At 38.2% G+C, this 17,361-nt stretch overlaps 1 protein-coding gene across 7 annotated transcripts in view; it reads left to right on the top strand.

Moving 5' to 3' along the window:
• The first annotated feature begins 1,835 nt into the window (after positions 1–1,835).
• Positions 1,836–17,361, top strand: part of LOC148726424 (elongation factor G, mitochondrial-like) — a 16,901-nt gene continuing 1,375 nt past the window's right edge. The window contains exons 1-16 of one of the 7 annotated variants that reach the window (XM_088728081.1): positions 1,836–1,967; positions 2,363–2,395; positions 4,559–4,669; positions 6,531–6,605; positions 7,249–7,306; positions 7,648–7,736; positions 7,923–7,999; positions 8,914–8,952; positions 10,111–10,227; positions 10,471–10,544; positions 11,356–11,432; positions 13,104–13,184; positions 13,954–14,027; positions 14,621–14,696; positions 15,202–15,339; positions 16,410–16,511. In XM_088728081.1, coding sequence (XP_088584207.1) covers positions 1,911–1,967; positions 2,363–2,395; positions 4,559–4,669; positions 6,531–6,605; positions 7,249–7,306; positions 7,648–7,736; positions 7,923–7,999; positions 8,914–8,952; positions 10,111–10,227; positions 10,471–10,544; positions 11,356–11,432; positions 13,104–13,184; positions 13,954–14,027; positions 14,621–14,696; positions 15,202–15,339; positions 16,410–16,511 — 1,278 coding nt within the window. In that variant the 5' untranslated portion in view covers positions 1,836–1,910. Of the gene's footprint in view, positions 1,968–2,362; positions 2,396–4,220; positions 4,336–4,455; positions 4,670–6,530; positions 6,606–7,248; positions 7,307–7,647; positions 7,737–7,922; positions 8,000–8,913; positions 8,953–10,110; positions 10,228–10,470; positions 10,545–11,355; positions 11,433–13,103; positions 13,185–13,953; positions 14,028–14,620; positions 14,697–15,201; positions 15,340–16,409; positions 16,512–17,361 lie in introns of those variants that run through there. The other 6 variants (XM_088728086.1, XM_088728082.1, XM_088728080.1 and 3 more) reach the window with 6 other exon arrangements.

Raw genomic sequence — 17,361 nt, 5'->3', positions numbered from 1 at the left:
TAACCGTCCACTGTGGTAGAAGAGTTTAAAATGAAATCGCGTAAACAAGTAGAGCAACGTATCCAGCAAAATCAGCCTCTAATTAAATCATGTGGTCACCTGTATTATGGTGTAACTGCAATCACAAATTCGTCAGCGGAGAGAGGAAAGAGAGGTTATGAAAAAGCTTAAAGTGAAACGCTCGAGACAGCGCTTCCTTTATTTTTCAATCTTAATTTTTCGTTCCCGCGCCCGAAGTGTCATGTTTAGAAACTCTTAACAGTGGCCAATTTGCATTATTCAATCAGTTCATAAAAGCAACTTTCTTTAAAATTGCTCTCTTTTTTCATTGTCATGGTTGAATTGTCCAACAACTTGATCAGTGTACCTTGAATCCATGTTATCCTCCAGGTCTGACATGTGCGCACGTGAATCTCTGCCATGCGGGAAAACCCTATATATTTGCCTTTAATCACGTCACGTAACAGAGGATTGGGTAGAATGCATTTCTTTTATCATAAATTGTTTTCAGTCTTTTTCTTGCTGATCATTTTTGAAATTTTGATAACTCACAGTTACAGACTAATTTGACACGAAGATCTACTGTCACCAACATTGTCACCGTGGTGCACGCTAAAGCATTTGAATTTTTGTTGTTTTGTTTTGTTTTGTTTTTTGTTTTTTTATCACAGCCACGTCCTTCCAATGCACCGTGCTGGGATCTCCACTTATCTCCGAGGTACAATTATTGGACAGTACAAGTTTCACGACAAACGCTCACAAGAATTTATGCATCATACCACTCTAAGATTTACAGAGCCAGTCTTGTTTGAAATCGATTTATATGATTATTATTCAAGTGTCACGCACACTGATAGAGTCAGAGATTTGGTCCGCGAGATTTTACCTGAAACAGTCAGCTTCATGGCCAAACAATCGATGACAACAATAGGAAGTGAAATTAATCAGTCAGGGAGATCTTTAGTTTGCAAAATCCCAAAACCGGCAACATGTAGGAGAGCTTCGAATTGCTAACGAAGAAAAACAATGTCTTGTCACCTCTCTGCGCCTTCTAACAAAGGAATTATGAAAGGAGATATCGGGGGACTATAGATGAATTAATGCCGATTTAATGCCAATGACAACGGGGAGGGGGGGTGTGGGGGAAAGAGGAACTTATGAATATTACAGAGCTGAGAAAAACACAGAGTCAGTCTCAGTAGCCTGATGGTTAGGACACTAGACCCCGGGTATAGAGGTCTGGGTTCTAAACCTAGCCGTGTCAATATGTTTGTGTTTTTGTGCAAGACATGACACTTTACTCTCACATTTGTTGTTTCTTGTGTATTATTTTTACATGTTAATTTGTTAGTTAACGTGTTTGTACGTTTCATTAGTTGTCACCCGGGCGGCGATGTGTACCTGCGGTTCATGTTTATATCGTTGCGTAATGTTACGTAAATTATGTCGAGTTATTTCATGGGGTTTGTGTAGAAATGTAGTCCTGTGGATCAATGTTTATGTCTACTCTATAAGAAGCAGTGTCCTGTCTTTTTTTTAAATGCCTGTAAAGTTATCCACTGTAAGGTAAATATATGTCTTTATAGTAAGTTATTTGTAAGTTTTCGTTGAGTACATTTTTCCATGGGGCACAGACAAATTTCATTCTGGAACAATCAAAATCTTCTCATCTCCCCAATTACTCCACCCCACCCCACCCCTCAGGGAATAAATAATGACCGATCCCTTAGCAACCAAGCCACTGCAGTAGAACATACTGTCTTTGGAGATTGCTTACTCATTTTTCCACGAAACTGGTCAGCAGCAGTAGGTATTGTCTGATCATGCGCTCACTGGTTCACGTGCGCCTGGTGAAAGCTGCTTAGAAGAATTCCCTGAAACATACGGACTGTAATGCTTTAGCTCGAGAAATGGGTTTAACGACACTGTTGATCCAGCGATCTGGACTTCACCTTCTTTTTCGTAATGTAAGATTTTTAACCTTGGTGTTCGAACCGTTATATTAGTTTTAATGAATTTTAACGAAACGAGAATTCTCAATCGCGAAGAAGTGAAAAGCTTAATTACATAATCGCACGTCTTTCTCGAACAATACGATTTGTTTTACATGAGAGGTTTTGGAAGTTTTGGGATCGAAGGAACGATAGAATCAGAAATCAAAGGAATAATATCATTTTGAATTGTCATTCTTGTATTTTGATATCTATAAGGAAAGACTAATTCCAGATCGAGTTCGATACAATATCTAAGGGAGTAAAAGCTGCATTTATTTGTACTGCAGTACTTGATTTGACCTTTTTGTACTTATCTTTCGTTCTTAATTTATCTTGAATCTTACAAACAGATTCTTATTTTTTTGTAGGTTAAAGTTCGTTTTTTCGCGTCTGGAGTAACGGTAAGTGCTCATAACTTTAATATTATTTGAGGTACACAACCTCCTCGGAGAATGTAAACAGTTTTTAACTAAATTAAATGTCCACCGATGTTAATTTTTGTCCATCTCTTCTACCTTGTCTTTTATTCCCACGTGAATAGTGATATTATCCCGATACTTTTGAGAATGTAGCTGGGGGGGAGGTCTCTGGGTGGCTGTGAACTCCCCCACCCCACCTCTGTAAGCCTCTTTTTGTCACACGGAGTAAAACACAGGGTCACAGTCAACATAGCATTTTGTTGTGTGCCCTCTGTTTGACGCAGTGTGACTCCCTCCTGCCTTTGAAGAAATCCTGGTGGTTTTTCTGAGTTTACCTCTGTATTTTCTGCTACTATGTTACTCAGGGTTCATGTTGAGAGCTGGTAACTGGTTATTTTATACCAGCTGTTCAAGTAAATGTTACCAGCTATTTCACTGAGACCTGGGACTGAAATGTTTACTGAAGTTATCCAATGATTTTTTTTTTTAATTTTTTTTGGAAAAATATCTATTTCCTCCTTCCAACCAATGTTGAGAAGATATCTATCACATGTTACTGGTTTGAAAATACACCATAATTATGTTAACACATTGACACTTACGTGTAACACGTGCCGACGAAAAGTCAAAATTTTGGAGAAACCAAGAAGGCAAACACAATGCGCAGTAAATTGTTAAAAATCAGCTTTTCCGAAAAAAAGCTCCAGTGAAAGAGGACTAATTAAAGAACTTATTTCCGGCGAAAAAAGCGATAGGTGCATATTATGTTTTAACTCAAAAATCAAGATGAAAGATAAAAATCGCTAAATATTTTCGCATGTGTGAAAATAGGCATGTGGATCATATTTCAAAAGGGAATATGCAAATTTGTCCGTGAGTGAAGAGATCTCAAGTTTCATGGAATCTATCAATAGGAAGCAAGACTAAAATGGCCAAGAAATATTTCGGGACGTCAGATTTATTCAAAACAGTTTTTGATTTACTGTAATAAGTGAAAAACGTACGAATTTCTTACGTGTAAAAAGCCCACGCGGTAAAATTCATCATGCTTGGATCGTTGTTTACTTGCCTTCGTGGCCAGAAATTGCGCAGCGTTATGGTGAAAATTCTGAAAAAACTTCGATTTGAGGCAAAATCTTCTATTAAACTATACTTTTTGAACACATTGTTACTCAAACATAATATTTACCGGGCCATCGAATCGTCAAATTGTCGCCAGGCCCTGCTTGAAGTCCGAAAGTTCGGTTTTCACTTTACGTCCATAATTCGCATCGCCTTAGAGAATCGTAATGTCATTGACTTGAGAGCTTATTCTGTCACTTTTAAGACCTGGATATCCATTCTTTTCCAAGTAGAGTATTCTATAGCATTGTTACTTTACATTCTGAATTCCACAAGGTCTAACTCGATCGCAAATGAACGAAAAATCCGACCTGAAAATTTTGAGGGTCGGCCGCGTGGACGCCATATTTTCAAATTTGATCATTTAGTGAAGACGCATAGAGTAATGCCCCTCTAGTACCCCCTAAAGTCGAAAAAATATATGCGCAAACAACGGATTCTGATTGGCTTATTGATCTCCAAACTATAGAGGAAGTTTGGGGACAAAATTCCACTTAGTATGGGAGGTAGGGGGGAAAGCGTTCTCGCGCGAGGCGATCGCGAAGTTCGGGCGGTTACGGGCGGTTCAGGTGTCAATGGGTTAAAGAAATCCTGCTTTTTTGACCAAATTCATCCCTCGCAGTCACCTCATGAAATGGCCTCCACCATGTTTTCCATTCCATTCTTCTCACGGTTAAGTGAAAAAGCCCAGCATTTTTGGAGAAATGTCGCAGTTGGCAACATGGCATCCACACATGGAAAACCTACCCCTAGACCCTAATGGAGGCCTGTGTGACCCACACACCCCAGCATGGGGGAAGGTAACAAAGTTACCTACTATTTCTTATTTTTTACCTCCTATGAAAATCTTTAGCAAGAACCCTGGTTACCTAGGGAAAGCCTTGATTTTTCTGCAGTGTTCATTACTTTTATACATGCAGGCCCCTTGTGGAATTATTTATTTCTGGATGGGTGCTTTTTCAACATTGGTGGCCTTGGCTGCGTGCATTAAAAACAGCAATCTCTCCTTTATTTTGATTGAAGGATGTGTCAAAAATTAGAAATATTGGTATCTCTGCCCATATTGACTCTGGAAAAACCACACTGACAGAAAGACTGTTGTTTTACACTGGAAGAATCAGTCAAATGCATGAGGTGAGAATAAATTGAGAAAATTGGTTTGCTTGAACATAATTTAACAAATCAATATGGAGTAACGTGCTCCGTCCTCTAATCACTAACAATATTTTGTCATCACATTGGTCAAAATTTTTTTTGACTCAGACGGTGCAGTCAGACACCTGTATTTTCTTAGTAGCAGAAGTGTTATGAGTTGTAGTTACATGTATGATATATGATCATTCTATCTGATTTTTGGGGTTAGATGAGTCTGGAGAAGGACCTTGAACAAAACCTCATCTTTCAAACTGGCAGTCTAAATCCCACAGGGATCAACGAATGCTTTTCATTCCTCTAATTTATTCTTGTTTTTCTCGTTGCTATGTTCCTACGAATAACGTAGCTCCATTTTCTCCCTTTAAAAGCACACAAAACCCACAATTCCTCTATTCGCTCCGACGAAGGGCTAACGCTTGAAACGTCAGCTTTTGTAATCGTTACAGTGGCCAATTTACCATTTCAACTTAGTTGATATATCCAAATTATTATAGAGGAGGACCTGTTGTTAGATGCAGTGACAAAAAAATTGGACAATGTTGCAGGGATGTAGATAATAGCCGGAAGCCGAGAAAATTACCCAGCCGTGAATGCGATTTTTTCGGTTGTAAAGTACTACTTCTTTCTCCAAAATGATTTTAAATGTTGTCAGAAGATTGTTATCTATTTATTTCGTTTTTTTACACCTTAATTGCTGTCTTACCTGAACTGAAAGGATTGTAAACACTTCACTCAGTGTGATAATCGCATCATTCGCATCACATCGTCTATTTTGCAGGCCCAATGGCCAGCGGCATTTGTAGTTCATGTATGGGAAATAATGAATGCCCTTGATTTTGCCCCCAAAATCAAGGAAATGCATCTCTGCGAGTACGCATTTTCAAAATTTCCCGGGGGACATGCCCCTGGACCCCCCAGGTACTGCATGCCAAAGGCCTATCATTCCTAGATTTCAGCCTATTAAAAACTTTAGCTGCATCCCTGTGTTGTAAAACTTCAAGTCTTGTTGAATTTGCGATTGATTCTTTTAATTGAATCGTCCTAATATATAAAAAAATTTACCTGGTATCGTAAACCTACTAACTTTGTAAACACAACCTTGTCTTTGTCTTCTCTTTGAAAAAGGACTGATCAAAGTCTAATGCACATGCAATCATTGTAGTCAACGTCATGTGTCCATCAATCAAGTAATAACTGTACAGACAAAACAAGTATCTGGTTTCAAAAGATTACAAAATTGCTCTGGTGTGGGGCATCTCCATGTTTCCAACAGACAACCTTTGTGGAAGTCATCACCAGAGTCAAACGATTATGGCTTCTGCTGATGTTTTCAAAACATGAGTCATTGTAGCCTGCAGTGCCGGCGTATTTTGGGCGCACAAGTGCACATTTTCGTATTAGGCCGCCATCTTAAAAGTATTTTTTCCTTCCCCTCCCTCTCCCCCATTGCCCATTTTTCCACTTGACACCTACTCCCTCGGCAAATATTTCCTCGCCCCAATCCTCCACAGTTACCAAATCTAAGATGGCGGCCTAATACGAAAATGTGCACTCGTGCGCCCAAAATACGCCGGCACTGCAGGCTAGAGTCATTGCTACCAACAACAATCCTTTCCAGGGCTCAACTCTCACCAGCACGACCAGACTACATAATTATGACAAGCAAATGAGAAAATACAAGATACAGAATCTTACTGTAGTTGATGAACTGTAATACAGTATATCTCAGGTTTCTAATGATTTATTGAAGAGAAACAGTTTCTTTGCTCAAGAAAGATAATGTTGATGTATTAAATGGATGGGATTTTGTTGTTGGTATTGATCCTCATTTTCTAACCAGGTGCGAGGTAAAGACAATGTAGGGGCCACTATGGATTCCATGGATTTGGAACGACAGCGAGGAATAACCATACAGGTAGATATTAAGAAGTAATTGTTATTTATTAATCTGCAGTTCAAATATATGTAAATAAATAATAATATTCATATAGTCACAGTCATTCATTCATTACTCAAGGGTTTATTAGAAACCAACAAAATGACCTGCTCCCAGTTGGCTTGTTGTTAGCTCATTTGGTAGAGCACTGCACTGGTATTGCAAAGGTTATGGGTTCAAATCCTGTACAGTCCTGAATTTTTCTAGGCATTACTTTCATTGGTGACTAAATAATGTTTATTGCTGTGGCATCAAATAGTTGATCTTCACAGAACCACAGTCGAATATGGAGCCTGGCTATGGAGAGATCCTTTTTAATCGTTTTACAACTCCCAAGAACGTTGAATTCAAGGTCGTTTTTTTTGCTGTAGGACTTCTAGAAACAAAAATCATATGAATGTACAATTTGGAGATGATATACATGATTGTGGTAGCAACATTGCAGCCTCTTAAATTTTTTGTGATTGGAATGTTTGCAAAGCGTAGTGAAGATAATATTTTTTAGATACAGCACAAGTTCTGTTGTTTTGTTACCATCTGTTTATAGAAGTGATATTATTTTTATATTTTCATGTACTTGTTGATATAACTGAATACATATATCTCTAAATATTTATCTTAGTCTGCAGCAACATATGTTAACTGGAAAGATACAAATATCAACATCATTGACACACCAGGTGAGTCTGTTGATGCTTTACACCCTAACATCAGTTTGCAAGTTCCCCATAATAGTACATGTCCTGTACTCTATCCATTTCCTAAGGCGCTTTCCAGAACTTGTTTACATCAGTTTGCAAGTTCCCCACACAGTACATGTCCTGTACTCTGTCCATTTCATAAGGTGCTTTAATCCAGAACTTGTTGCAGCTTTGTTACAGAGAATCCTACTTTGGTGAGAAAGGATAAAGTTTTGAACTCTCATCACATACAAATGTACCTGTAGTTATGATGCGGAAGTGTTAAGTTAGAGTATTGAATTTTGATAACTTTGCTGACAATTTATTTTTTCATTTATCAGGACATGTGGATTTTACAGTAGAAGTGGAGAGAGCCTTGAGAGTTCTTGATGGTGCCATTCTGGTGTTATGTGCTGTTGGAGGGGTGCAGGTTAGTTTTGTTATATCCTTAGACTAAGTAAAGACTAAGGCATCTTGCTGTCTTTCTACAGCCTGCTCTGTATCTCCCACTCTGTATCTAACCAAGTATCATTATTGAAAAGATAGTAGATGCTGTCAGAGACTAGAGAATTGGTGGCTCTTACATTGCTTATGATTTTGTTTGTTTTGCTACCAGAGTCAGACACTAACAGTTAATCGTCAGATGAAGCGTTATAATGTACCCTGTATTGCCTTCATCAATAAACTCGACAGGTGAGGAATCTATTTTTTATTGGACATTTTGGTTTTCTGTAAATCCTCAAAGTAGAGCCTCCGCTAAGTGCCCCTTACAGAAGTGTCCTTGAAATTCCTATATGCAAAAAATTTCTACAAACGTCCCTCCCCACAAATTAAGTTTTCTCCGTCTTAAACAAGTAAAATTAGTTTTTAAGGTAGGGCAACAATTTTGTAAGATTAACTTTAGTATGTGTGGCTGTTAAATTGTAAAGAATATTTTGAGCACAGTCAGTATTCTGAGTGATGTAGCCAATATTAGTAAAGTATTTTGATTTTGAATGGAAAAAAGTGCCTTTGCTTCAATGTCTTTTACAGATGAGTGATCAGTTTGTGAAATTTTTTTACTGTGGAATTGTAAAGTAGCCTGAACATTCATGGCACTCATTTTCAGTTTGAAATAATTGTACACTGTACTATTATCAAAAATAGTTTTGTATGATCAATTATCGTTACAAAGTTGTATTGTTAACACGCAAATTTCTTCCATGAGAAGATCATAAATTATTAGGTCATAATATGAAAAAAAAGGGTTATCCTCTTTTGAAGAAGCACCTCCATCTTGTCCTAAATTTGAAATAAATGCACTGGTTGCTGATCTGCAGATTTGTTATATTTAAAAGCTTAACCTGTCAGAATCTCTGCACTTTGCCTTCTTGACATCTTGCATTTGAACCTAGTTTGGACCAACCCGACATTATCCATAGGCAGTGGACAATAGGAACCAAATTTAATTTAGCTACTATAAACATCTGGCATGCAAAAAGTTTGTTGTCACTTAAAATTCCTTTCAGAATTTTCCATGATAAAAGGAATTTAATTTGTATTTTGAATGATATGATTTGAGTACAAATTAAAGTAATGCATATTTTTTTTCTATCATTTTTTTGCAGAATGGGAGCAAATCCAAACAGAGTTTTAAGTCAAATCAGGTAAACATGGTCAAACTGTTTGTTGTTTGATTCTTGGTTGTTTTTGTTTGAATAGTGGCATGTTACAAGCATAGCATCTTGGTTTTTTGAAAATACTGATAATGTTCTACTTTATATGAATCCACATATTAATCAACAAACATATGAAATACATATATATGAACTGCGGTTATGAAACGTATATGTGCACGATCCTTCGCAGTAAAGCACTATTTAAGCAATAGTGAAAATCAGACCTGAAAAAAATTCAGGCCTGTACGGGATTCGAACCACTGACCTCTACGATACTAGTGCAGCGCTCTACCAATTGAGCTAACAAGCCAACTAGGAGCAGGCCATCAAATTAATTCGACATAAACCCGTAGATAAATCAAACAACAAACATATGAAATACATATATATGAACTGCGGTTAGGAAACGTATATGTGCACGATCCTTCGCAGGTCAGTGGTTCGAATCCCGTACAGGCCTGAATTTTTTTCATGTCTGATTTTCACTATTGCTTAAATAGTGCTTTACTGCGAAGGATCGTGCACATATACGCCACATATTAATGATAACACAACTTGGTGGGAACATTACACTACATAATGTTCTTCACAAACTTCTTATCTGATTGTGTACCTCAAAATATAAAATACTTAAGATGAAAATGGTAGGTCTAGGGAAGGGATGATGGAGGGAAAAGTATGTGGAAACATTTTTTTTCCATTTAAAGTTAAAACTTAGTGACAAAGAAGGAATGAGGTAAAAAATTTTATGGATTTTACAAAGAGAAACTGGACAAAGTGAGTGCAAAAAAAATGACTTGAAGAGTGTAGCATTCAACAAGTAAACTGTTGGGCTGCAATAGAATTTCCACAACTGTGTCAAAACCCTGGATGGCATTGTCATTTGTAAGAGACCAGACCAAAGCCAAAAATGGAAATGATCACCCACCATTTTTGAGGAAAATCTTATTTCAGATGCTTGTTACATTTTCATCTGTTTTTTTAACTATCAAATTTATTTGATAATTTTTTATATTTCATTACAACTTGAAAATGACTTGGGAGGTTTGAAAAACCATTTTGTAAATTGCTAATTTTTTATCACAAAGTCTTTAATCAGAGAAACTTCCTATTAAAAGGTGAAAAAAATTATTTCACTCATGACAGAGCAAAGCTGCAACACAATGCAGCCTTCACTCAGTTGCCGATTGGTTTGGAATCAGAGGTAAATGGAGTCATTGATCTTGTGCGTTGGAAGGCTTATTACTTTGAAGGAAATCATGGGTAAGATTATTCATTCTCATAAGTTTTATTTTATGTTTTTTTTTTTATTTTTTTTTATACATGACTCTGTTTAGCAAATCACAAGGCTAGAAATTCAAGGACCCTGCTCCTGTTATTATTGGGATACAATACACTGAGGCTAAAATCTACCCTTACTAGAAAAAAAGCTTTATCCAAAAAATGGTAATTGTCTTTGACAGTGTTTTACAACTATTGCTGATTATAATTATTATTAACTAACAGGTCCAAAGTGGTAGAGGGTGTGATCCCTGAAGACATGGTTAATGAGTGTACGACAAGAAGACAAGAGCTGATAGGTTAAACTTGAGGATTTTTTTTTCAAATAAGAGCACTTTTTATGACCTATAAGAACAAAGGAAACTTTGCTGAGAGCCAATGAGAACCCAAAAAGAAATTGAATAAATTGCATCTGGAGTTGGAAATTGCCAGTGATCAAGTCCCGGTTATTTCAAGTTTTGAATTTGATGGATTGAGAGCTTAAGCGAACAGGGTAAATTATCTGGGCTGGTCAGATGAAGTGGAACCAACACAATTCCAGAATACTTAGTACATGGTTAACCCTTTAATTCCCATAAGTGACCCAGACAGAATTTCTTCCCACGAACTTCAAAAAAATATCATGCAGACAAGTGGCAAGAATAATGGAAATACCACTGAGAAGATTATTAGTTGATCCAATACTAAATTCTCCAATGGTAACAATTGTCTTTCCTAGGAATTCTATGGCAGACAGCAAGGAGAATTTTGGAAGGGAAAGTGTCAAAGCACTGAACTGAAAAAAAAAAAAAAAACTCCAATGATTTTAGTGGGTTTTCATAGTCCTTTATGTCCAGGCCCTCAGCTACAAACGAGAGCCTAGGGTGGTTCTATATAATTTTGTAACAAATTTTTTTGATGGATCAATACATTTTGTTTCTTCTAAAATTTAATCAAAACATGCCAAATCATTTTCTAACAAGTTCTCTTTGTAACTTCTGTAGTGTTAGGTTACCATAGCAACATTACAGCCCCCGTTTTTTACCTAAAGTGCAGTAAAAAAAGAGTTTGTAGCATTCTGCATGATGCTGTTTTTACAGTCTTTTAAATGCCGGGGTTTGTATTCATCAGAAACTGTGGCGGATGTGGATGACACACTTGGGGAGATGTTTCTGGAGGAGATACCACCAACAGAAGAACAATTAATTGTAGGTATTAAAAAATATTATGTCTGGTGTATGGATGGATAGATGGATGGATAAAGCTGTTTATTTTGACAGATTTCCTCTCTCTTATAATTAGCTGAGTTATACACGCATTTTGATTGGTTTTAGGAGATTTTTTGCGAAAATGTTGAAATGCAAAGTTGAAATTGTATAAATTCTTCGAAAACCAGTAGTGCTGTTACACATGCAACGTTTTTCTGGAAGAAAAGCCACTAATTCTCGCTAGTACCTATCCTGGTTCAGGAGCTGTGCCATCAAAGGCCCCCCCCCCCCCCCCCCATCCCCCATCATTTTAATACGTTTACCTAACAGGATAGGATAGGATAACTTTATTTATACACGGTTTTTCCATCAGTTGATTTAGTTAATTCTATACTAGAAACCTATCTATCTAACTACAATAATAATTTGATAAGAACAATTCAAATTAAAAAAATAAATAAAAAAAATTCTGCTTTTCATGGAGGCCGTGTCTAAAATTTACTTAGAATTAAGATCTTACTTTAAACTGTGGCGACTTAATTTAGATTTGAAATCAGTCAACGAAGACGCTTGTCTTAGGTCTACAGGTAAGTTGTTCCACAATTGAGCTCTGCTGTATAAAAAACTTCTCTTGAGATAGTTCGAGGTTGTAGAAGAACTAATTTGTTTTCGGTATTCCTTAAACGATAAGCACTTACACTGTCACGATATACAAATCTTGATCTCAGATAATCAGGTGTCATACCATGTAATGTTTTATACATTAGGATAGATTTCTGTTCCAATCTTTGATAGTAGAGTCTTCGCAACCCTAGCGCCTGGAACAAATCATCCAAATTACCTGTGTGTTCTTAGGCAAGACACTTTACTCTCACAGTGCCTCTCTTCACCCAGGTGTATAAATGGGTACTGGCAATTTAATGCTGAGGGTAACCCTGCGATGGACTGGCATCCCATCCAGGGGGGAGTAGAAATACTCCTAGTCACTTCATCCTACAGAAACCGGAGTTAAGCACCGGCCTAATGGGCCATTAGGCTCGTAAACAGACTTTACCTTACTATCATAGCTCGCTGACATTAGGATGGGAGCTGCCCGATTTTGCAGCCTTTGTAGTTTTTCTGGAAGGCCTTTGTTACAGTTTCCCCACACTACGTTACAATAATCAAAATGTGGTTGAATAAGGCTATTATAAACTCTAATTAAAACATTAAATGATGTGAGATGCCGAACAGTACCGTGATAACCGTATTTGTTCCTGGGCACTAGTACTGTGTGAGCGAATAACTTGCGAATGGAAACCGGGCTAACACATGACCTCTTGGTTCTAGTTAATTGTTAGAATTTTTAGAACTCTACACCTCTAAAATTTCAGGTTCTGTTTTCACTTCATTGCTTGCTTTTAAATGATTGCCTTCCAACTTTTGAAAACTTACAATGGTTAAGGAAAGAACCGTGCCAAATGGAGCAGAGGCAGTGTTTGGAAATTTGAAAACTGAAATTTTTAACAGTGCTTTGAAAGTGGTTCGTCTGTTTTTAGGGCACCCTGTACTTGCTTAAGGTACCTGTAACTTCAGCTGAATCTAGCTTGATGATACTGTAGGGTAGCTTTAGACTCACACAACAAACACCCTATCAGAGATTCACTTCCGAATAAATTTTTACTGTACTAGGCTGCCATTCGCCGAGCGACCATAAAGAGAAGCTTTACTCCAGTTTTCGTTGGATCTGCTCTGAAAAACAAAGGGGTCCAGGTGAGTCTGTGCTAGGTAAATGATTAAAAAAGGATGAGACATTCCTTTATTTTTTCACAAGAAGGGCCACTCCCTGTAAATCTGGGATTAGCCAGGAAAAAAAAGTGTTACTCGGCAAAACCCAACAGTGTTGATACTCATGAAAAGTGAAGCAAACAAATTGCATCTACCAAAGGTGAAAGGAATACACAGAAAACACATATAGAGAACACACAAAACAAAAGTAGGACCCTAAATGTTCCTGCTTATTCTTATTCCACCACTATTTAATTTTGCCAAATAAAGTCATGAGGACGAAGAAAATATGCCACTGTGTTAAGCTGGCCACACTGAAGGATCCAAACACTAATTTGGCTCTTTCGTTTTTTAGTCTTGACTTTCAGAGAAACGAACTTTTAAGCTTTTTTTTTTGTCGGTCATAAAGAACACTTTAATGGTTTCGTTCGTGTTGTTTGCGTTTTTCGCGCAGGCGATCGATACTAGGCACAGATAAGGCCGTAGGAAGTATTTCGCAAACAAGGAGCCAAATGCTAGAAAAGGAAACAACAGTGGAATAATAAATCCCTTATTCGATGGTTTAACATATAATGATACCAGCGGACATTTTGCCCATCGCTTTAATCTTTCCTCGCCCCTTTGTGGCTAGGAAAAATACTGCGCAACTCGTAAAATATCCGAGCGTATTATATGTTAAACCATGTAATAAGGTGTATATATTCGACGCGCTTACAGGTCTTCTTGTAGTAAAAATGCATTTTCTATCCGCCAGCCTCTCCTTGATGGTGTTGTGGATTACCTGCCTGAACCTTTTGAGGTGACAAATTTTGCCTTGGATGCTGAAAAGTAAGAGGTTAAAATTATGTGCTGCAATATAGATATCATTTTTAGGTATACGTTGATGTAGAGATGACGTAAAACTTGTTAAGAAAATTTTGGACAGCTGCGTTTAGAAGAAATGATTTTTTTTTCAAGACCCAGGTGCCTATGAAAGGAATGCTTCTTGTTTCTCAACAAGTCTGTTTCACGTCTCTGCAAATTCAAAGGAATTTGGAGTATGGGTTTATGTCAGGATCAGGAAACCAGAAAATAATGTAGATGAAAATATTAGCGATACGTCATAGATAGGCTTTAGCGGTGGGTGTTCGCGTGATGACCCCACCCCCCTAAAATTATTGAAGGGGGCCTATTTGCTCCACATTGGGGCATTATAGACCACTTTCATAAATGACTGCCGGATTAATATTCTTTTGTTTAAATTTAAATTAGCCCTTCTGGCCTCGCTTGAGATAATGTATTCTTTTGAATTGAATTTTGTACTGGAGAACGAGGCCAGAAGGGCTAATTTAAATTTAAACAAAAGAATATTAATCCGGCAGCCAATTATGAAAGTGGTCCATTTCTAGAATAAACTCTAAAACGTAGATTTTTTATTTTAGTGTCGGGGAGCAAGTGGAGATGAGCAGTGATAGGAATTCTTCTCACCCTTTTGTGGGTCTGGCTTTCAAGCTTGAGGTAAGATGATAATGAAGATTTTTGTGTATAAACAACTTCTTTGAAATAAATAATTTACAGCCTGCAGTGCAAGCGTGTTATGAGAGTGAGTGATTCGATTTAGAGGAAGAGTGGACGGTGGAGGGAGGGGGCGAGGAAATTTCTTTTGCTCCGCCCCCTCTCCTCTCCTAATTATGACCGTCGCTCACCCCCTTGGTGGAAATTTCTCTCTCTCCCCACCCTCCCCCTGCTGAAAAAAAAACAAAGATGGCAGCTATAATCAGTTCATCGAGAAAAGACTGAGCACTCACTCGCCTAGATATTTCTGGTGCTATTGCACCTGATTGGTTAACAGGGTGACGCAAGTTTAGTGGACCAATCACAGAGTGATAAAAAGCAAAACCATTGTAATTCTAAGATGCGGAGATATTTTGAGATTTACTGCAGTGAAAGTCAAGTATACTGAATTTTCTAGCCCATTTCACTGAAGTTTAGTTGTGTTTTCTTCTGTTCGATTATCTTGCAGGCCGGAAGGTATGGTCAGCTGACTTACCTCAGAGTGTACCAAGTGATGCTAAAACGAGGGGCGTATATCGTAAATACTCGGACAGGGAAGCGTCTGAAGGTGCCAAGGATCGTCCGAATGCATTCAGACACAATGGAGGTAACCAAAAAGAAAAGACGGTACAAAATTTTTTTTTGTCGTTTTTGAATCCTGACGATGCAGTCAAGGAAAAGAGGGTGACAAACACGCCGAATTAATGTCAGTATAATAGTATATAGTAATTTAATATTTATATTGCGCAAAGTAACATGTGGATATGATAGAATGCGCGTCACGATACTTTTCGGGGGACTTTGGCCGGACTGAATCAGCACTTTACTAACAATCAAAGGAAACTTATTTGAAGATGCCCTAATTCCCAGTAAACAGGCCAGCCCACATTACAGTAATCTCGTGAGTGGGTTCTTTAACGTTCCCTGCCTAACCAAATTAACTATTTAATAGATGCAGGAGACGGGACCTACGGTTTGTTCGTCCTTATCCGAGAAGACTAGAATGTCTATCCATTTCTTGATATCATAGAAAGGTAGCGCATTCTCCTCAGTTATTTTAAGACCTTGAGTGTTGGTCCGGCTGGGGATCGAACCATCGACCTCGACCTCCCTCACAACAGTCCAGCACTCTAACCAATTGAGCTAACCGGGAGGCTAGCAGTATCAGGGCAATGGTGCACTTACACCTCCCCCCTAACCTAACAATCTCAGGAGAGAAAGACCATTTCCGAGCTTTAAAGAGCCTCACTTTCAAATTGAGGTTAATTGAAAACTATTTCTTGAGAAAAAAGGCGTCATAATAGCTTGAAAGTAACAAACTAATTTTCGTATCTAAATCTCAGCACTTACTCACGTTTTTTAACCAGAGGATTTCTGCGTCTGGAAAATGGCCTGGTTAATGGTACAGTAGCCTCCTTCTTTATCGCTATTACCGGGAAGATTTGACTCGAGTCGAGGAGAGGTTCGCCTGGGGTCTGGCACTAATGATAATTAACGCTGGACACCTTTCAAACTTCTCGTGTACTCGCTTTCTCAACGCCTCGCATTTTCCCGGTAGATTAAAACATTGGAGGTAAAATGCCTTAAGTGCTGATAATGTTGGGGCCTGTTCGTAGGCACATAGAACACATATTCTAGTAGCCCACTTTTTTCACCATTATTGTTATTCCTTCGTAGGATGTGCAAGAGGCCGGTGCTGGTGATATATGTGCCTTATTTGGAGTGGACTGTGCATCGGGAGACACATTTACTGTAGAAGGACCTAAATTACTCTCTATGGTAAGGGAGCAGTCGTTACTTATTGCCCTGTGAGGGGTGGGGAAGGAATTGGAGGAAATTTGGTTTTTTGGGGGGTGACATGGTTTTCAGTGGGTACAGGAGGGTGTGGCTAACAGAGTCATGATTATTAAAACTTGACTGCCAATGATGAGGTTGGGGGATCATAACAACATGAAAAAGCTTTATAGGGGGGTTCAGGTAAATTTGATTTGGACATAACCTTAATCCTCCGATCCCCTGCGGTCTTTCCTTACACTTAGGTAGCACGGAAAGCCGTAAAACTCTTGAACAAAAGCTCGTCTGTCAAACCGGCAGTCCAAATCCCACAGGGATCAACGAACGCTTTTTATTCCACTAATTTATTCGTGTTTTTCTCGTTGCCATGTTCCCACCAATAACGTAGCTCCATTTTCTGCCTTTAAAAGCACACACAACCCACAATTCCTCTATCCGCTCCGACGAAGGGCTAACGCTCGAAACGTCAGCTTTTGTAATCGTTACGGTGGCCAATTTACCATTTCAACTTTGTTAATACATCCAAATTATTTTATTAGAACTGCGTACTTTCGCTTGAGAATTAATTTCGTCACAGCTACCCTATGCAGACTACGAAAAAGGTTTAAATTTGTTGCCTTTTTTAAAGACGATGTAAAAGTTTCGACGAAAGCGATTACCGAAGTTACGTAACTTGTTTATTTTGTTTTTTGTACCCTCGTCACGCAATAAGAGGAAAAGCATTATACGCGTCTAGCTTATACTTGGAGAACTAACACGAATCGAACTCAAGCCTTTAAGTTAAATGAACTCTTATGCTCACGGAAATCTCCCATGTAGCTTCATGCGACGGGCG

This window comes from Stylophora pistillata, chromosome 7 (genome assembly GCF_964205215.1).
Source record: "Stylophora pistillata chromosome 7, jaStyPist1.2, whole genome shotgun sequence".
Lineage (NCBI taxonomy): Eukaryota > Metazoa > Cnidaria > Anthozoa > Scleractinia > Pocilloporidae > Stylophora > Stylophora pistillata.
The sequence above is the reverse complement of the archived record's forward strand: the minus strand, read 5'-3'. Positions and strand labels throughout refer to the sequence as shown.